Source organism: Capricornis sumatraensis, chromosome 7, assembly GCF_032405125.1.
Source record: "Capricornis sumatraensis isolate serow.1 chromosome 7, serow.2, whole genome shotgun sequence".
Lineage (NCBI taxonomy): Eukaryota > Metazoa > Chordata > Mammalia > Artiodactyla > Bovidae > Capricornis > Capricornis sumatraensis.
Window position 1 is genome coordinate 33,031,786 of NC_091075.1, and position 21,850 is coordinate 33,053,635.

The 21,850-nt window shown below is 40.4% G+C and overlaps 1 protein-coding gene across 1 annotated transcript in view; it reads right to left on the reverse strand.

Annotated features, from left to right (window-relative positions):
• Positions 1-21,850, reverse strand: part of SMARCAD1 (SNF2 related chromatin remodeling ATPase with DExD box 1) — an 89,468-nt gene that overhangs the window by 52,235 nt on the left and 15,383 nt on the right. The window contains exons 2-3 of the mRNA XM_068975028.1: positions 14,888-15,065; positions 318-489 (exon numbers count right to left, since the gene is read on the reverse strand). Coding sequence (XP_068831129.1) covers positions 318-489; positions 14,888-15,065 — 350 coding nt within the window. The remainder of the gene's footprint in view (positions 1-317; positions 490-14,887; positions 15,066-21,850) is intronic.

A 21,850-nucleotide genomic window follows, 5' to 3' on the forward strand; every position in this document is an offset into this window, starting at 1 on the left:
GGACATTTCTATGTTTCTAGTGAGAAGAGGGTTATCCCCATTTCAGAACCATTCAAACTCAAAAAACTTCACAACCCACATGAGATACAGAGAAGATACAGATACGCTCAAGTTATTATATTACTTATAGGTGAATAAACCTCACCTACTGTAAGATTCAACAAGTAAATCTCTGGCATCTGCCTTTATTATTAAATTAATTTTCTTCAAATATAAGATATTTTTAGAAAAATGACTACTGAATACAGCACTGGATACAGGAGACATTTTAAGCATCATTACAACTGTAATAACCAATTACTAGAAAGGGGTATAACCTTAAGTAAATCACTGTCACTTCTTTGTGGAAAAAGCTCCTTCAGGGTCTGAAGTTTAGCATCTTTAAGGTCCTCCAATTCCGAAAGGTCTTCCAGTTCTGAAATATCATTGTTGTTTCTAGTGGCCATGGTAGGAAGGCCTTGGGACTCTTCATCTTCAGATGGCTCAGAACTAAAAGTATTTTCAGAGGGAAAAAAACAGCATTTTAATGTATTACTAATGTTATCTCATTATAGTTGTACATAACTGTACATATATAATACATTTGCAGTTCTTTTCAATAATAAATGTAATCTGTATCTGTCAAAGATTAAAACAAGTTGTTTTTGTTTTTTTCTATTTCAGTACACTGTGCATATAAATCTACATTCTGAAAGTCAGCATACTTTGAACATATTTCAAATTCTCTGGGCTAGGATAGAAAAGAGCGGCAAAAACTTGAACCATTTCGTTAATATACTCATCCATTGCATACCTGCCTTCTCTTTCCTACTTTTTTCACCTGTGCCCTGAATAAAAGATGGGTGTTGTCATGTTGTTCCTGAGAAATTATCATGCATACACTAATAAAAATATCAAAGGATTTTCACAGTCTACCTAGGTGATCAGAATCAGAGTGTTAAAATCAAAATGGTCCATTCAATATTAGACTGTCTACCAAGAACAAAATGTTTCTTTAGCAGACAGGGAGCATTTGTTTTACACAAGGCTTCATCCAACAGCGACTAACTTTAATCTCATTACATTTCAGTTCATATGTTTATCTTAAATAAAAGACACTGTGAGCCAAATCTCATTCGTGTTTCTCCCAAACAATATAATTCATTTTGAAATTTTGATTTTCTACCACAGTAAGCATTCTGAAGATCAGAAAGCAGAAGTATAACAAATGGGTAGAAGTTACAGAGATCAGAGAAAGAAATATAGTCAAGTATATTCCTAGTGCCAGAGAATGCAGACTTTGCTATGCAACTAATTTTGTTTTTTGGACAGCTCTTTTAGACACATATCCAGGACCTGTATTTTAGTAACTTTCTCTTTACTTAGTTCAGCTGCACCTGGTGGGGTACCAGTTATGCCTAAGAATCTCCTGAAACATATAAACTGGACTGTGAAGGACCAGAAGTATATATTTTAACAAACTTCTGGGTTGACTTCTTGAATCTTGCTCTGAAAAACTGCTCTAAAGCAACAGGGTTAAATAAATCTCTTCCTTTAATGAAGACAATTACACAGATCTCCCTTTCCATTACACCCAGATTTCTCATTCCTTACACATTCAACTCTAAATTTTCACCCTGACTTACTACATTCACACTTCCTAACCTGGAAGTGTGGTTTTTGCCTCTGAGTTCACTGAGAAAATGAAGCTTTCACGTTGGAATCCTTTTACAATTTTCACACTGCATAACCACTTTAAATGTCCTTACTCTTCTGACCATCACACCCTTAAATTAGTGATCAGATTCATCACCATTCTGTGGGACAAACATGTATCTCTTGATGTAGGAAGTTTTCATGCTGACAGTGAATCTTACTAAGCCTTCGATTTAACGTCCAATTTATAGGAGATAGAAAAGATAGAGGAATAAATTCAATACAATCATGAAGAAGCAACCAGAAAAGTCTATTTTGTCTAGAAGACTTGATTTCTTCAGTAAGTTAAAATGCTTTAAAAAGACAGGAGGGGAGTGTACTATTTTAAGATCAAAGGATACTTAATTAAGAGTCATGACACTCAAATGTTTCTTATTTGGATTCTGGTTTGAAAGACTAGCTACAAAACACAAGAAACCTAAATATAAACTGGGAATTACACGATTTAGAGAACTGCTCACTGATAGTAGTATTTATGTAAGTGGGATATAGAACAAGTACTAAGGGGATGAGTGTTAGGTTATCTATTATTCACTGTAAAATACTTCAGCTAATAATAATAATAAAATAATGCAACAGGAAAATAGTAACAACTGTTAAATGTAGGTGGCATATATATGTTCATTATCTATTATTTTCCAATATGACTAAAGCTTTAAAAAAAAAGAAAAAATCTACAAGAACAAGAATGACCACTTTGTGTTCTTTTATCTGGTCTCAAATCAAGTTATTTATTCCCTTCCATTTCCACACACACTCAGGACTAAGGGATTCCAGGCCTAATGCCTACAGGAATTAACTGTCTACTATCTTCTCCCCTGAATCTCTCTCTTTAACTGCTTCCCTCCAAGTCTATGTGTTCAAGATTGCATTTTTATTTCTTCGTATCTTTCATGGTTCTCAACTTACTGTTATATATCTTCTGCCCCATCGCCTCAGGGTAATTGTTCTAAGGGCAATAATATCCTCTACAAAGTCAAATGTGATTTAAAACAACAACAAAACCCCCAAATCTTTCATTAGTTATCTGTTCTTCTGTGGTCTCAAACACTGTTGTTCTTTGAAAATGCAGCCCACCCCCAACCCTCACCCATGGGTTCTGCAGTATCATTACTTCTGATTTTCCCTTTACCTCTTAGCCTGTCCTTAATCTGGGCTTCCCTGGTGGCTCAGAGGTTAAAGCGTCTGCCTCCAATGCGGGAGACCCGGGTTCGATCCCGTCGGGAAGACCCCCTGGAGAAGGAAATGGCAATCCACTCCAGTATTCTTGCCTGGAGAATCCCATGGATGGAGAAGCCTAGTAGGTTACAGTCCACAGGGTCGCAAAGAGTCGGACACGACTGAGCGACTTCACCTTCACCTTCAATCTGTATAGAAGGCTTTCTTTTTTTACCTTTTTGAATTCCAGTATTATCTAGGATTCCAAGGTGGAATCAAGAGAGTAGGGAGAAATGTCAACAACCTCAGATATGCAGATGACACCACCCTTATGGCAGAAAGTGAATAAGAACTAAAGAGCCTCTTGAAGAAAGTGAATGAGGAGAGTGAAAAAGTTGGCTTAAAGCTCAACATTCAGAAAACTAAGATCATGACATCTAGTCTCATCACTTCATGGCAAATAAATGGGGAAACAGTGGAAACAGCATCTGAGTTTATTTTTTCAGGCTCCAAAGTCACTGCAGATGGTGACTGCAGCCATGAAATTAAAAGACGCTTACTCCTTGGAAAAGAAGTTATGACCAACCTAGACAGCATATTAAAAAGTAGAGACATTACTCTGTCAACAAAGGTGTGTCCAGTCAAAGCTATGGTTTTTCCAGTAGTCATGTATGATGTGAGAATTGGACTATGAAGAAAGTTGAGTGCCGAAGAATTGTTTCTTTTGAACTGTGGTGTTGGAGAAAACTCTTGAGAGTCCCTTGGACTGCAAGGAGATCCAACCAGTCCATCCTAAAGGAGATCAGTCCTGAGTGATCATTGGAAGGACTAATGTTGAAGCTGAAATTCCAACACTTTGGCCACCTGATGCAAAGAGCTAACTCATTAGAAAAGACCCTGATGCTGGGAAAGATTGAGGGCATTGAGAAGAAGGGGACAACAGAGGATGAGATGGTGGGATGGCACCACCAACTCAATGGACTTGGGTTTGGGTAGACTCCAGCAGTTGGTGATGGACAGGGAGGCCTGGCGTGCTGCACTTCATGGGGTCACAAAGATCCGACTGAGAGACGGAACTGACTGATTACCTAGGATTCTACCTTCAGCTCCTTATTATCTATTGATGTTTCCTGAGAGACTTCCACCAACTGTCAGAGTTTCTACTATCTCTATCAGTTCAGTTCAGTTTCTCAGTCGTATCCAGCTCTTTGCGGCCCCATGAACCACAGCACGCCTGGCATCCCTGTCCATCAACAACTCCCGGAGTTTACGCAAACATATGTCCATTGATTGGTGATCCCATCCAGTCATCTCATGCTCTGTCGTCCCCTTCTCCCTCCTTAAATCTTTCCCAGCGTCAGGCTCTTTTCAAATAGGTCAGCTCTTTGCATCAGGTGGCCAAAGTATTGAAGTTTCAGCTTCAACATCAGTCCTTCCAAAGAATATTCAGGACTGATTTCCTTTAGGACAGACTGGTTGGATCTCCTTGCATTGCAAGAAAATCTCAGAGAGTCTTCTTCAATATCATAATTCAAAAGCATCAATTCTTTGGAACTCAGCATTCTTTATATTCCAACTCTCACATCCATATATGACTACTGGAAAAACCACAGCCTTGACTAGATGGACTTTTGTTGGCAAAGTAATGTCTCAGCCTTTTAGTATGCTGTCTAGGTTGGTCTTAACTTTTCTTCCAAGGAGTAAGAGTCTTTTAATTTCATGGCTGCAGTCATCATCTGCAGTAATTTTGGAGCCCTCTATAATAAAGTCTGCCACTGTTTCCCCATCTAATTGCCATGAAGTTTTGGGACTGGATGCCATGATCTTAGTTTTTTGAATGTTGAGCTTTAAGCAAACGTTTTTACTCTCCTCTTTCACTTTTATCAAAAGGCTCTTTAGTTCTTTGCTTTCTGCCATAAGGGTGGTGTCATCTGCATACCTGAGGTTACTGATATTTCTCCTGGCAATCTTGATTCCAGCTTGTGCTTCATCCAGCCTAGTGTTTCTCATTACGTACTCTGAATATAATTTAAATAAGCAGGGTGACAATATACAGCCTTGACGTACTTTTTTCCCAATTTGGAACCAATCCATTGTTCCATATTCAGTTTTAACTGTTGCTTCTTGATCTGCATACAGATTTCTCAAGAGGCAGGTTAGGTGGTCTGGTATTCCCATCTCTTTCAGAATTTTCCAGTTTATTGTGATTCACACAGTCAAAGGCTTTGGCATAGTTATTAAAGCAGAAATAGATGTTTCTTGGAACTCTCTTGTGTTTTTGATGATCCAGCAGATGTTGGCAATTTGATCTCTGGTTCCTCTGTATTTTCTAAAACCAACTTGAACATCTGGAATTTCACAGTTCATGTATTTCTGAAGCCTGGCTTGGAGAATTTTGAGCATTACGTCACTAGCATGTGAGATGAGTACAACTGTGCAGTAGTTTGAGCATTCTTTGGCATTGCCTTTCTTTGGGATTGGAATGAAAACTGACCTTTTCCAGTCCTGTGGCCACTGCTGAGTTTTCCAAATTTGCTAGCATATTGAGTGCAGCACTCTCACAGCATCATCTTTTAGGATATGAAATAGCTCAACTGGAATTCCATCACTGCCACTAGTTTTGTTCATAGTGATGCTTCCTAAGGCCCACTTGACTTCAAATTCCAGGATGTCTGGCTCTAGGTGAGTGATCACACCATCGTCATTATCTGGGTTGTGAAGATCTTTTTTTGTACACGTCTTTTGTGTATTCTTGCCACCTCTTCTTAATATCTTCTGCTTCTGTTAGGTCCATACCATTTCTGTCCTTTATCGAGCCCATCTTTGCATGAAATTTTCCCTTGGTATCTCTAATTTTCTTGAAGAGATCTCTAGTCTTTCCCATTCTGTTGTTCCTTTATTTCTTTGCACTGATCACCAAGGAAGGCTTTCTTATCTCTCCTTGCTATTCTTTGGAACTCTGCATTCAAATGGGTATATCTTTCCTTTCCTCTTTGCTTTTCGCTTCTCTTCCTTTATAGCTCTTCTTTTACAGGCCTCCTCAGACAGCCATTTTACTTTTTTGCATTTGTTTTTCTTGGGGATGGTGTTGAACCCAGTCTCCTGTACGATGTAAGGAACCTCCGTCTGTAGTTCATCAGGCACTCTGTCTATCATATCTAGTCCCTTAAATCCCATAGGTCCACCCATGAACAGAAAATTGCATTAAAGATTTACAGAACATGGTCCCACCCATCAGAAAAAGACCCATTTTCCTCCTCAGTCAGTCTCCCCCATCAGGAAGCTTCCATAAGCCTCTTATCCTTCTCCAGAAGAAGGCAGAAAGACTGAAAACCACAATCACAGAAAACTAACCAATCTAATCACATCTAATCCTTGTCTAACTCAATGAAACTATGAGCCATGCCACCCAAGACGGACAGGTCATGGTGGAAAGTTCTAATAAAATGTGGTCCACAGGACAAGGGAATGGCAAACCACTTCAGTATTCTTGCCTTGAGAACCCCATGAACAGGGGGTTCTCAAAAAGGTAGGACACTGAAAGATGAACTTCCCAGGTCAGTAGGTGCCCAACATGCTGCTAGATATCAGTGAAGAAATAACTCCAGAACGAATGAAGAAACAGAGCCAAAGCAAAAACAATACCCAGTTGTGGATGTAACTGGTGATGGAAGCAAGGTCCCATGCTGTAAAGAGCAATACTGCATAGGAACCTAGAATGTTAGGTTCATGAATCACGGCAAATTGGAAGTGGTCAAACAGGAGATAACAAGAGTGAATACTGACATTTTAGGAATCAGCAAACTAAAATGGACTGGAATGGGTAAATTTAACTCATGACCATTATATCTACTACTGTGGGCAAGAATCCCTTAAAAGAAATGGTGTAGCCATCACAGTCAATGAATCTGAAACGCAGTACTTGGATGCAATCTCAAAAACAACAGAATGAGCTCTGTTCGTTTCCAAGGCAAACCATTCAGTATCACAGCAATCCAAGTCTATGCCCTGACCAGTAATGCTGAAGAAGCTAAAGTTGAATGGTTGTATGAAGACCTTCAAGACCTTCTAGAACTAACATCCCCAAAACATGTCCTTTTCATTATGCAAAAGTAGGAAGTCAAGAAATACCTGGAGTAACACCAGGCAAATTTGGCCTTGGAGTACAGACTGAAGCAGGTCAAAGGCTAATAGAGTTTTGCCGAGAATGCACTAGTCATAGCAAACACCCTCTTCCAACAACACAAGACAAGACTCTACACATGGACATCACCAGATGGTCAACACTGAAATCAGGTTGATTATACTCTTTGCAGCCAAAGATGGAGAAGCTCTACACAGTTAGCAAAGCAAGACCGGGAGCTGACTATTGCTCAGATCATGAACTCCTTATTGCCAAATGAGACTTAAATTGAATAAACTAGGGAAAACCACTAGACCATTCAGATATAACCTAAATCACATCCCTTATGATTACACAGAGGAAGTGAGAAATAGATTTAAGGGACTAGATCTGATAGAATGCCTGATGAACTATGGACAGAGGTTAGCAACACTGTACAGGAGACAGGGAGCAAGACCATTTCCAAGAAATAAAATTATCTCTATCTGAGGTTCTCAAAAGGGAGGCAATTTTGCCCTTAGAGGACATGTGGCAGTGGCTGGAGACATTTTTGACTGTCTGCCTAGGGAGGTGCTACTGGCATTTAACTGGTTCAGTTCAGTTCAGTTCAGTTCAGTCGCTCAGTCATGTCCGACTCTTTGCGACCCCATGAATCGCAGCACGCCAGGCCTCCCTGTCCATCACCATCTCCTGGAGTTCACTCAGACTCACATCCATCGAGTCCGTGATGCCATCTAGCCATCTCATCCTCTGTTGTCCCCTTCTCCTCCTGCCCCCAATCTCTCCCAGCATCACAGTCTTTTCCAATGAGTCAACTCTTCACATGAGGTGGCCAAAGTACTGGAATTTCAGCTTCAGCATCATTCCTTCCAAAGAAATCCCAGGGTTGATCTCCTTCAGAATGGACTGGTTGGATCTCCTTGCAGTCCAAGGGACCCTCAAGAGTCTTCTCCAACACCACAGTTCAAAAGCATCAATTCTTCGGCACTCAGCCTTCTTCACAGTCCAACTCTCACATCCATACATGACCACAGGAAAAACCATAGCCTTGAATAGACGGACCTTAGTCAGCAAAGTAATGTCTCTGCCTTTGAATATACTATCTAGGTTGGTCATAACTTTTCTTCCAAGGAGTAAGCGTCTTTTAATTTCATGGCTGCAATCACCATCTGCAGTGATTTTGGAGCCCCCCAAAATAAGGTCTGACACTGTTTCCACTGTTTCCCCATCTATTTCCCATGAAGTGATGGGACCGGATGCCATGATCTTCCATTTCTGAATGTTGAACTTTAAGCCAATTTTTTCGCTCTCCTCTTTCACTTTCATCAAGAGGCTTTTTAGCTCCTCTTCACTTTCTGCCATAAGGGTGGTGTCATCTGCATATCTGAGGTTATTGAGATTTCTCCCGGCAATCTTGATTCCAGCTTGTGTTTCTTCCAGTCCAGCATTTCTCATGATGTACTCTGCATAGAAGTTAAATAAGCAGCGTGACAATATACAGCCTTGACGTACTCCTTTTCTATTTGGAACCAGTCTGTTGTTCCATGTCCAGCTCTAACTGTTGCTTCTTGAAGTGCATACAGATTTCTCAGGAGGCGGGTCAGACGGTTTTGTATTCCCATCTCTTTCAGAATTTTCCAGTTTATTGTGATCCACACAGTCAAAGGCTTTGGCATAGTCAATAAAGCAGAAACAGATGTTTTTCTGGAACTCTCTTGCTTTTTTGATGATCCAGCGGATGTTGGCAATTTCTTCTCTGGTTCCTCTGCCTTTTCTAAAACCAGCTTGAACATCAGGAAGTTCACGGTTCACATATTGCTGAAGCCTGGCTTGGAGAATTTTGAGCATTACTTTTCTAGCATGTGAGATGAGTGCAATTGTGCAGTAGTTTGAGCATTCTTTGGCATTGCCTTTCTTTGGGATTGGAATGAAAACTGACCTTTTCCAGTCCTGTGGCCACTGCTGAGTTTTCCAAATACTGGTAGAGGTCAGGGATTCTGTTAAACATTATACAACATACAGAGAAGCTGCTCATAACAAAGAACTACCTGGCCCAAAATGTCAGCAGTGTCAAGGTTAAGAAACCCTAATAATTAAAAAGGCCCATGCGTTGATTGTAACTGATTGTAACTATGGAAAACAGTGTTGTGAAAACAATAGGGATTTTTATGAGCTGACATGATTTCCAGGATATATATACATACTGCTAAGTTAATAAATCTCATCTATAACAGAGGATGGGATGGTTGGATGGCATCACCGACTCAATGGACATGAGTTTGAGCAAGGTCCAGGAGTTGGTGGACAGAGAAGCCTGGCGTGCTGCAGTCCATGGGATCACAGTCAAACATGACTGAGAGACTGAACTGAAATTAATAAAACAAAGAATAAATGTACACATACATCTATGAAATGAAAGAAAGAAATGAAGTGGCTCAGTCGTGCCTGACTCTTTGCGACCCCATGGACAGTAGCCTGCACCAAGCTCCTCCATCCATGGGATTTTCTAGGCAAGAGTACTGGAGTGGGTTGCCGTTTCCTTCTCCAGGGAATCTTCCCGATCCAGGGATTGAACCCAGGTCTCCCGCATTGCAGACAGACGCTTTACCGTCTGAACCACCAGGGGAAGTCCCATACATACACATTATTTATTCATACACAGCACAAGATATAGAGTGCTAACTTCTGTGCAGCAAAGAAAAAAAAGACACATGAAAGAAAAACAAAGTATGACAAAAAACTACCTGGTTAGTTCTGAGGTGGGAGGAGGAAGAGGCTGGTAGGAGAAGGGACAGGAAGTTACTACTTCTCTGTGCTTAGACACTCAGTCAAGTCCAACTTTTTGCAAACCCACAGACTGCAGCCTGCCAGGCTCCTCTGTCCGTGGGATTTTCCAGGCAAGAATACTGGAGTGGGTTGCCATTTCCTACTTCAATTATTCTCTAAGCACATTCTATATAGAGTTTTGACCCATGTCAATATTTTAAATATTTGAAGGTAAAAATTTTTTTTAAAAGGGACAAGGGAAAAAAACCCTAAAAGGAATACAAACAAAAATTAACATAATGAACTACACTTGAAGAGAATAACAAAGAAAATTTTCAATAAATAATCCAAGTACTGTAACCATCCTTCACCTAAAGACAACATAAAACTTATGAACAAATCTTAAACTCTTAGTGGGCTTTACAGTCAAGCAGTATGACAACAGCAATTCTGAAACTATTATACGTACACTGGGTGACAACAAATTAGCAAATATAATGATACTGGTGGAAGCAGAGGTCTCACTATCAGAGAAGGAAATAACAGATGAGAGGCAAGGAAGAGTCTTACAGTATTAGGTCAGAATAAAATATATTATCACAAACTTACGATTTTAAAAGCAACAACAAAAACCCCACAACATTCTCTCTCATATCCTAGCCCATTCTTGCTCAAAGGGCAATGACAATCCCGTTTCACCCAACAGCAAAGAAAGAACACACCTCATTCCCAGATTTCCAAATGCCATTCCTTTAAAAAGGTGCTACTTGAAGAAATGGCGAATTCTAATTTCAGGCTTGAGAATTCAACTTTAGCCCATCCATTAGGAGAGATGAAAAGAACAAACAAAACTCTACAGAGAGAAGGGTAAACTCTCTTATGCATTGTTGAAAAACTGATAAACTGATCTATGGTATCAGTTCAGTTTAGTTGCTCAGTCGTTTCCAACTCTTTGTAACCGCATGGACTGCAGCACACCAGGCTTCCTTGTCCATCAACAACTCCCGGAGCTTGCTCAAAGTGATGTCCATCAAGTCAGTGATGCCATCCAACCATCTCATCCTCTGTCATGCCTTTCTCCTCCTGCCTTCGATCTTTCCCAGCATCAGAGTCTCTTCCAATGAATCAGTTCTTCACATCAGGCGGCCAAAGTACTGGAATTTCAGCATCAATCCTTCCAATGCATATTCAGGACTCATTACCTTTAGGATTGACTGGTTTGATCTTCTTGCAGTCCAAGGGACTCTTAAGAGTCTTCTTAACACCACACTTCAAAAGCATCAATTCTTGGGCGCATTAGGGGTGTAGAAATTGAAAAAATCAAAGTGTCAGTCGCTCAGTCATGTTTGACTCTTTGCAACCCCAGTGGACTGTAGTTTGCCAGGCTCCTCTGTCCATGGGATTCTCCAGACAAGAATATTGGAGTGGGGTGCCATTTCCTGCTTCAGGGGATCTTACAGACCCAGGAATCGAACCTGGGTCTCTCGCATTGCAGGCAGATTCTTTCCTGTCTGAGCCACAGGGAAGCCATATAGAAAGTGACAGACATCCTAAAAAACCTGGTTTATTACTGTCACAATTAATGAAAATTATGGGAATCAAAAAAAAAAGGCTGAGATAATTTCAGATTAAACCAGACTAAAGACACATGATGAACTAAACCCAGTGCATGATGCTAAAGAAAACCTTACTATACAGTAGCACTCAAAATATGACTCCTGGACTAACCACCTTCCTTGAAATCAAACTGTTTGTTATCTGTTGATCAAAAGATAAGGAACTAAAACCAGAGGGAGAAACAACTACATTACTAAGTACAAAGCTTTGTTCAGCTGATTATTTTTTTTCATTATAAGACATTCTTGGTGGAGGAATAAGTACATCAATTTACATTTAAGGGGAAACAGGTTTGATCCTTGGTGCAGGAAGAACCCACGTAACAGAGGACAGCTAAGCTCATGCACCGTAACTACTGAGCCTGTGCTCTATAGCCTGTGAGCTGCAACCACTGGAGCCTGAGTGCCCAGAGCCCATGTTTCGCAACAAGAGAAATCAATGCAATGAGAAGCCTGAGCACTACAACTGGAGTAGTCCCCACTCGCTGTAACTAGAGAAAGTCCAGTGCAGTCATAAAAAAATAAATAAAAATACAATAATTCTCATTGTTATTATATGAAAATGAAGTCGCTCAATCATGTCAGACTCTTTGCGATCCCGTGGACTGTAGCCCACCAGGCTCCTCTGTTTATGGAATTCTCCAGGCAAGAATACTGGAGTGGGGTGCCATTTCCTTCTCCAGGGGATCTTCCCGACCCAGGGATCGAACCCAGGTCTCCTGCATTGCAAGGCAGACGCTTTAACCTCTGAGCCACCAGGGAAGCCCTTATTATATGAAGGTGACAAGCAAACGTGGGAAAATGTTAACAAAGGATGAATCTTTTTAAAAGGATTGTGGAAACTGGTTTTTCTTGTAACTTTTCTGTAAATTTAAATTATTTTCAAAATAAAAAGTAAAATTTGGAGTGCTAATGTAGCAAATTTCCTCAGGATCTACCACATAGGATCAGCATTGTTTTTTATTTCAGAGTGAAATTCAGGACAAAGGCATGTTCACTTAAGCTTATGTATAAAAGGAAATTCATTTTAAGAGGAAATCCTCATCTTAGCAGAGGACAGTCTTGATCTCTTGCATCACACTTTCTTCACTTAGCCTCTCATCACACAACCTTTTGGGTTTTACCTCAATGACTGCTCCTTCTTAGAATCTTCTATAAGTTTCTTCTCATGTTGCTCCATTCCTAAAATCAAGAGTTCCCCTGGCCTAAGTCCTCCAACGAAGGCATTGTCTGTTTTCCAGCTATACTACAGTGTCTCTTAGTGATTTTATCTAATCATGTATCTTTTAATATCAAGGACCTGCAATGCAGGAGACCCAGGTTCTATCCCTGGGTCAGGCAGATCCCCTGGAGAAAGGAATGACAACTCACTCCGGTATTCTTGCCTGGAGAATTTCAAGGACACAGGAGCCTGGCGGGCTGTAGTTCATGGGGTCACAAAGAGTCAGATATAACTGAGCGACTAACACTGCAGTTTTCATCCTGACAACACCTAAATTTAGATGTAGAACCTAAACCTCTCTCCAGAACCTAATGATACAAATCTAAATTGCCTACGTGACACGTCCACTTAGATGTCCAAGACTTAATTGCCAATCTTTCCTTCTAACGCTGTTCTCTATCATACTCAAGACAGTACTCCTTATCCCAGTTACTGTTAACTCCATCCTTCCAGTTGCCCAGGTCAAATTATCTTAGGGTCATCCGTATTTCCTTCTCTCCCATTCCATTTGCAATCCATCAATAAAGCCTCTCTGCTCTACCTTAAGAGTATATCCAGAATCTAACTACTTCTTATTCACTCCCATAGGTACTAGAATGGTCTAAGCTTCCATCCTTTTTTTTTTTTTGCCTTGGTTATTACAAAAGTATTCATGATTCTACTACCACTTCCCTATACCCTTAAAGACTTTTAAACATATTAATCAGGTCATTTTACTCCTCTGCTCAGTATGATCCTTTTTAGCTCCTTTTATTCTCATTCAGAATAAAAGCCAAATAGCCTATGGGCTTATTAACTTGATAAAGTCCTTTCCCTATTCTACTCCTCACCTTGTGACCTTAGGTCCTTCACTTTCTAGCATTAGCCCCAGTCAGTCAGTTTAGTTCACTCAGTTGTGTCCAACTCTTTGCAACCCTATGGTCTGCAGCATGCCAGGCCTCCCTGTCCATCACCAACTCCTGGAGTCTACTCAAACTCATGTTCATTGAGTCAGTGATGTCATCCAACCATCCCATCCTCTGTCAACCCCTTCTCCTCCCGCCCTTAATCTTTCCCAGCATCAGGGTCTTTTCAAATGAGTCAGTTCTTCACATCATGCGGCCAAAGTATTAGAGTTTCAGCTTAAGCATCAGTCCTTCCAATGAATATCCAAGACTGATCTCCTTTAGGATGGACTAGTTGGATCTCCCTGCAGTCCAAGGGACTCTCAAGAGTCTTTTCCTAAACCACAGTTCAAAAGCATCAATTCTTCGGCCCTCAGCTTTCTTTATAGTCCAACTCTCACATCCATACATGACTACTGGAAAAACCATAGCTTTGACTAGATGGACCTTTGTTGGGAAAGCAATGTCTCTGTTTTTTAATATGCTGTCTAGGTTAGTCATAGCTTTTCTTCCAAGAAGCAAGCGTCTTTTAAATTTCATGGCTGCAGTCACCATCTGCAGTGATTTTGGAGCCCAAGAAAATAAAGTCTGTCACTGTTTCCCCATCTATCTGTCATGATGATGGAACCCACTACTTTCTCCCTAAACAGGCATAACACCACTAAAGGTCACTAAGCAGGATATTCCTAATGCCCCTCCCAGCATATTCACATCTCCGCTCAAGCAACATCTTCTTAATGAAGTCTTTTCCAACCATGTACTCTACCCTTGGCCCTTAACCCTGGCCCCAAATCCTGTATCCCCTCTCCCTCGCCTTTGCCCATCAGATTTATTATTTGGCATACTGCATTTTTTATTTACTTACTACATTTCTATCTATCATACAAGCACTGTACTAGCTCACTGAATGTGTCCCCAAAATGTCCAAAAATGTCAATCAGATTCAAGAACAAATCAGGAAGTAGTTACAAATGATCAAAGGTACTTGTTAAAAAAATTCCCTATCTATGGAGAATGAAAAGATTAAATATTTACTCTAAGTGAACTTTTTTCCTGAAAATCAGAACCGAGGGAATTCCCTGGTGGTCCATTAGTTAGGATTCAGTGCTTTTACTGTTGTGTCCTGGGCTCAGTCTCTGGTTCAGGAACTAAGAACCCACAAGCCAACTTGTGAGGTAAAAATAATAATAATAATAGAGAAAATCAGTCCAGAATCAATCTCTCTCACACACATACACATAAACATATACATACACACACACGTGTTTACGTCTCTACATTAGGAAAAAATGACTATGATGCAGTCAGGAAAAGGAAAAAAGTGGGGTGGAAATTATCAAAAATTTTCAACATAAGTCAACTTTTACAAAAAAAAAAGGGGGGGTTATACATGCAAATATAATGAACCTATTAAGTTGCTTACACTATAATCACTGTGTCTTTGTTGAATTTTTTCTCTTGAACTGTACTGGAGCAATTTGGGGAAACAACATCTTCACTATCAGAAGACAAATCAATGTATTGAATCCCTCTTTGATTCTTGAAATATGATATACTTGCTTTTCTGTCATTTTCTGGAGTTTCTGGAACACTAGAATCTTCTGCAAAAGACAAAAAGCAGAAAGGCATTTTGAGCAACCTGAAAATTAGACAAATTTTGTTTGTGCAAATCTGTTGTAACACAATCACGTGCCAAAAATCTTTAGCTTCATTCATGTTTCCATATTAAACCAAACCTCCTCCTAATTTTCAAAGAAAAAATTAATAGTTAACCAGGGCTGGTATTAAATGATTTTGCATTTCAGAGGTTACTTACTAGCAAGACCTTAGTGGACACTGCAAAACAGCGGTTTGTATATTTCAACCCTCTTTTCTCTGTGCTTTTGTTTCCTAGTACTCAATTCTTACCTAAGAGAACATGGACACTAGAGCCCAAAAGACTTGAATTTCAATCCCATCTCTCAGTCAAGTTACTTAATCTAAGTCTCAGTGTCCTCTATAAAAGAGAGATGCTAATAATCACAGGATTGATGTGCACATAAAATTAGAAGATATATATTAAGAATTTAATTTAGAAATTGGCACACTGTTAATATCCAACATACATTAGCTCTTATGCAAATATTGGTGTTATGGGCCAAATTATATCTGTGAAGTCACTCAGTTGTGTCTGACTCTTTGAGACCCCATGGACTGTAGCCTATCAGGCTCCTCTGTGCATGGGATTTTCCAGGCAAGAGTGCTGGAGTGGATTGCCATTTCCTTCTCCAGGGGATCTTCCTGACCCAGGAATCGAACCCGGGTCTCCCGCATTGTAGGCAGACGCTTTACCATCTGAGCCACCAGGGAATATTATGTCCAAAAATTATGTCCCCTCCAAAATTCCTATGCTCAAGTTCGAACCCCCATCACCTCAAAATGTAACATATTTAGAGACAGGTTCTTCATAGAAGTGACCAAGTTAAAATGAGTCAGTTAGGTTAGTAACCTAATCCAAAATGACTTGATGTTCTTAGAGAGAAACCAAGGATGTGTGTGCATGGGGGAAAGGCAACGTGGGCACACAGGGAGGAAGAGGCTGAGGAGAAAGGCCTTCACAAGAAACCAAACCCACCGAAACCTTGATCTTGGACTTCTAGCCTCTAGATATGGGAGAAAATAAGTCCGCTTTTTGTGTCACTCAGTCTGTGTTATTTTGTTATGGCAGCCCTCACTAATAAAGTCCGGAGAAGGCAATGGCAACCCACTCCAGTGTTCTTGCCTTGAGAATCCCAGGGACGGGGTGGGGTCTGAAGGTCTGCCATCTATGGGGTCATACAGAGTCGGACATGACTGAAGCGACTTAGCAGCAGCAGCAGCAGCACTAATAAAGTCAGCATCACTTGTTATCCAAAGCAGGTGAGTATAATATTCTATTGCAGTCTCCTCTCTCCAAGGGCTGAGTTTCAAAATTATTCTCCCTTATAAACAGGAGGAGGAATTCCTGATTTAAGGAATTCATATTAAAGTGTTCAGTGTCTTGGTTTAGTGAATACAGTTGTCCTGCATTATCTGTGAGGTTTAGGGAGACTGGTTCCAGGACTTCCCTGCCCACTCCCAAAATGGGGGAATGTTCAAGTCCCTTAAATAAAATGGTCCTGTATTTTCATATAACATATGCACACAGCTGTATTACTTATAATACCTGATTCATGTAAATTCTATGTAAAGAGTTGTAAATACACACGTGAAAGTTACATAAAAGGTTGCAGTGTGTATGTGGCAAATTTGTTTTGCTACTTAGAACTTCCTGGAATTTTTCTTTCTGAATATTTCCACTGTAGCTGATCTGTAGATGAGAACCCATAGATACGAGAGCCAATTAATGATACATTTGAAAAAGGAATGATCACATGAATTTTAATTAAAAAGTACCAATTTAAAAAACAAAAGCTACTATTAGCCACTATTCAGTATCAAGTCCAGAAGTGAAACACATTTTCAATACTTACAATAACCCCAAGGGGACATTATATCATCATTTTATAGACAAACTAAGATTCAGAGGAAGCAACTTGTCCAAAGTCATACAAGGGAAAGTATCAGACCTAAAATCCAAGACCCAGAGTCTAAATCCTGGTACGCTAAAACTCTTGACCTTCCCGCAATTAACTGTCATAAAATGATAGCAATCACTATCATAAGGCTCCTGAGTCATATTTGTAAATAACATTAACCAAGGCTTACATAACCAATCTCTCAGAGGACACACAAAAACATTTTTCTTCCTGCAATGAAGTCCTAGCAACATTACTGAAAAGCAAATCACAAAACTGTTCAAACAGAACAATTTTATAAATGTTTAATGTGCCTGGGGTGAAAAACCACTTTGGGGGAAAAAAAAAAAAAATCACAGCTATGTTAACTGCCATTTGTATGAAGATACTTACAAATTTTGATTTTTATGTAAAGTAATAAAATGATAGTCTAATTCTTATCAAATAAGTATTAAAGGTACTATGAACTCTGCTTTTACACAGTGGTCCTGATATATCACAAACCACAAATAAAACTAAAAATGAAGACCTTTATTGCATCATAAATTTAACCTAAACTTAATGCATATAATTCAGAAAACTAAGATCATGACATCTGGTCCTATCACTTCATGGCAAATGGATGGGGAAACAGTAGAAACAGTGGCTGACTTTGTATTTTAGGGCTCCAAAATCACTGCAGGTGGTGATTGCAGCCATGAAATTAAAAGACACTTACTCCTTGGAAGGAAACTTATGACCAACCTACACAGTATATTAAAAAGCAGAGACATTACTTTGTCAACAAAGGTCCGTCTAGTCAAGGCTATGGTTTTTCCAGTGGTCATGTATGGATATGAGGGTTGGACTATAAAGAAAGCTGAGCACTGAAGAATTGATGTTTTTGAACTGTGGTGTTGGAGAAGACTCTTGAGAGTCCCTTGGACTGCAAGGAGATCTAACCAGTCTATCCTAAAGGAGATCAGTCTTGGGTGTTCATTGGAAGGACTGATGTTGAAGCTGAAACTTTAATATTTTGGCCACCTGATGTGAAGAGCTGACTCATTTGAAAAGACCCTGATGCTGGGAAAGATTGAGGGTGGGAGGAGAAGGGGACAACAAAGGATTTGATGGTTAGATGGCATCACCAACTCAATGGACATGAATTTGAGCAAACTCTGGGAGTTGGTGATGGACAGAGAGGCCTGGCATGCTGCGGCTCATGGGGTCGCAGAGAGTCAGATACGACTGAGTGACTGAACTGAACTGAATGCATGTAATTTTAACAGTTCAACAGGTGTCCAGCTTTTTTAAAAGGCCTATGACAAAATGATTTGGACTGTCCACTTTTCTTTAAAAAGCTTTTTTAAAAGTGAAGAACAAGCTTTTCAAAGAAGTCTTATTGTTTGGGGGCAGGGGAGTGGCAGGTGGTAAAGATTCTTTTAGTGAGTAGTAGGAGCACTAGAGTTTCTTGAACTGATTATATATTCATCTTTTCTTTAATCTTCTCCTCTTATCTTCCCAATCCAGGGATCGAATCCAGGTCTCTCACATTGCAGGCAGATTCTTTCCCATCTGAGCCGCCAGGGAAGCCCAAGAATACTGGAGCGGGTAGCCTATCCCTTTTCCAGGGGAACTTCCCAACCCAGGAATCAAACTAGGGCCTCCTGCATTGCATGCAGATTCATTAGCAGCTGAGCTACCAGGGAAGCCCTACTTATTATATACAGATTATAATACAAAATATATGGGGAGGACATAATTTTAAAATTCACGTTTAATATGCTTCATTAATAAGATAGAAAAAAAAAAGTTGGGCTTTCTTACAGGCTTCACCTGTGGCTCAGCTGGTAAAGAATCCACCTGCAATGTGGGAGACCTGGGTTTGATCCCTGGGTTGGGAAGATCCCTTGGAGAGGGCAAAGGCTACCCACTCCAGTATTCTGGCCTGGAGAATTCCATGGACTATATACTCCAAGGGTTGCAAAGAGTCAGACATGACTAAGTGCCTTTCACTTCACTCTCTTATAGGTACTGAATTACTAAGAGCTTTTACTGGATATGCAATGTTCACCATCAAGAAATATACATTAGACTGGTTCAAGAGAGTAGAGTAAAAGGACACATGTTCATCTCCTCCTGCAAGAGCACCAAGACTGCAACTGGCTGTTAAACAGCCATTAACAGGAGGACACTGGAGCCCACCAAAAAAAAGACACCCCAGACCAAAGACAAAGAAGCTGCAAGGAGATGGTAGGAGGGGTGCAACCATAATAAAATCAAATCCCATATTCACCAGGTGAGTAACCCACAATCTGGAAAACAATAATACCAAAGAAGTTCTCCCACTATTGGGAAGGTTCTGAGCCCCATGTCAGGCTTCCCAACCTGGGGATCTGGTAAAGGGACTGGGAATCCCCAGGAATTCTGACTTTGAAGGCCAGCAGGATTTGATTATAGGACTTCCACAGGACTAGGGGTAACAGACTTCACTCTTGGAGGGCACAAACAAAATCTTAAGAGTATCAAGATCCAGGGGCAAGGAGCAGTGGTCCCACAGGAGACTGAACTAGACCTACCTGCTAGTGTTGGAGGGTCTCCTGTGGAAGCGTGGGTTGGCAATGGATGGCCACAGGGACAAAGGCACTGGCAGTAGCAGTCATGGAAGGTGCCCCTTAGGGTAAGCCCTCTTGGAGGTTCCCATTAACCCTACCATAAAGCCCACAGACCCCAAGGCTGAGTTGTCTCAGGCCAAATAACTAATAGGGAGGAAGCAAAACCCCACACATCAGCAGATAATTGGATTAAAGTTTTACTGCCCACCACAGTAAGTCCCAGTTTTTCCCATGCTCAGTCCCTCCCATCAGAAGCTTACACAAGCTTCAGCCTCATGCACCAGAAGGCAGACAGAAGCAGCAAAAAGAACCACAATCCTGCAGCACTAGAACAAAAACCACATCACAGAAAGTAAACCAGAAGGAAAAGCAGAGGGTTATGTCCCAGATGAAAGGACTAGATAAAACCCCCTGAAAAACAACTAAATGAAGCGGGGATAGGCAACCTTCCAGAAAAAGAATTCAGAATAATGATAGTGAAGATGATCCAGGATCTCAGAAAAAGAATGGAGAAGATGCAAGAAATATTTACCAAAGACCCAGAAGAACTAAAGAACAAAGATGAACAATACACTAGAAGTAAGCAAAAGCAAAATAACTGAGGCAGAAGAATGGGTAAGTGACCTGGAAGACAGAATGGTGAGAGTCACTGTTGCAGAACAGAATATAGAAAAAAGAATGAAAAAGAATGAAAACAGCCTAAAAGACTTCTGCTGCTGCTAAGTCACTTCAGTCGTGTCCGACTCTGTGAGACCCCCTAGACGGCAGCCCACCAGGCTCCCCCGTCCCCGGGATTCTCCAGGCAAGAACACTGGAGTGGGTTGCCATTTCCTTTTCCAATGCCTGAAAGTGAAAAGTGAAGGTGAAGTCGCTCAGTCGTGTCTGACCCTCAGCAACCCCATGAATTGCAGCCTTCCAGGGTCCTCCGTCCGTGGGATTTTCCAGGCAAGAGTACTGGAGTGGGGTGCCATTGCCTTCTCCAGGGTTCCCAAAAAGAGAAGAGAGGGAGAAAGGACCTGAGGAAATATTTGAAGAGATAATAGCTGAAAACTTCCCTAACATGGAAAAGAAAACAGTCAACCAAGTCTAGGAAGCACAGAGAATCCCAAGCAGAATAAACTCAAGGAGGAACACACTGAGGCACACAGTAATCAAATGACAAAAATTAAAGAGAAAGATAAAATATTAAAAGCAACAAGGGGAAAAGGGACAACATACAAGGGAACTCTCATTAGCCTATATTAGCTGGTTTCAACAGAAACTCTACAACCCAGAAGGGAATGGCACGACATATTTAAAGTGATGAAAGGGAAGAAACTACAACCAAGAATACTCTACCCAGCAGCACACTTGTTCAGATTCAGTGGAAAAATCAAAAGCATTTCAAACAAGCAAAAGTTAAGAGAATTCAGCACCACCAAACTAGCTTTACAACAAACGCTATAGGAATTTCTCTAAGCAGTATGCACGAGAAGGAAAAAAACCTACACAAAATAAACCCAAAACAATTAAGAAAATGGTAATAGGGTCATGTGCGTGCATGCACGCATGTGCTCAGTTGCTTCAGTCTTGTCCAACTCTTTGCGACCTTTTTGACTGGAGCTTACCAGGCTCCTCTGTCCACGGGATTCTCCAGGCAAGAATAATGGAGTGGGTTGCCATGCCCTCCTACAGGGGATCTTCCTAACCCAGGGACTGAACTTGACATACATACTGATAATTACCTTAAACGTAAATGCATTAAATGCACCAACCAAAAGACAGACCGGCTGAATGGATGAAAACGTGCATGTATGCACTTCCACTTATCACATCACTCTACTTAACCCCTCAAATTGTATGTAATTATTTTATATTGTTAGGTTAATCATGTTTCCATTATGGCTTGCAATTGTAATTCTTTTTTATCTGGCTATTGGTTGTGAAAAGTGAAAAACATCTTTTATTACTGTGGAAAAAAATATATATATGTACATATACACATTAAACATGTATAGTACCCTGAACCAAATGGCACCCTCACAGCCTGACTGGCAAGTAACTAACAGCAGAGGAAATGGTTTGATAATATGGAGGAATGAGGGAAGATTATAATACAAAAGCATTTCTCAAACTAAGGACCTCTTTTAAACTTCTCACTTTTAAAGAAAATGAGGGCTCCATAAGAGTCTTTGCTTATGCTGGTTATAATATTTACCTCATCAGAAAACAGTAACTAAGAAAATGTTTAAGAATTTACTTAGGACTTCCCTGGAG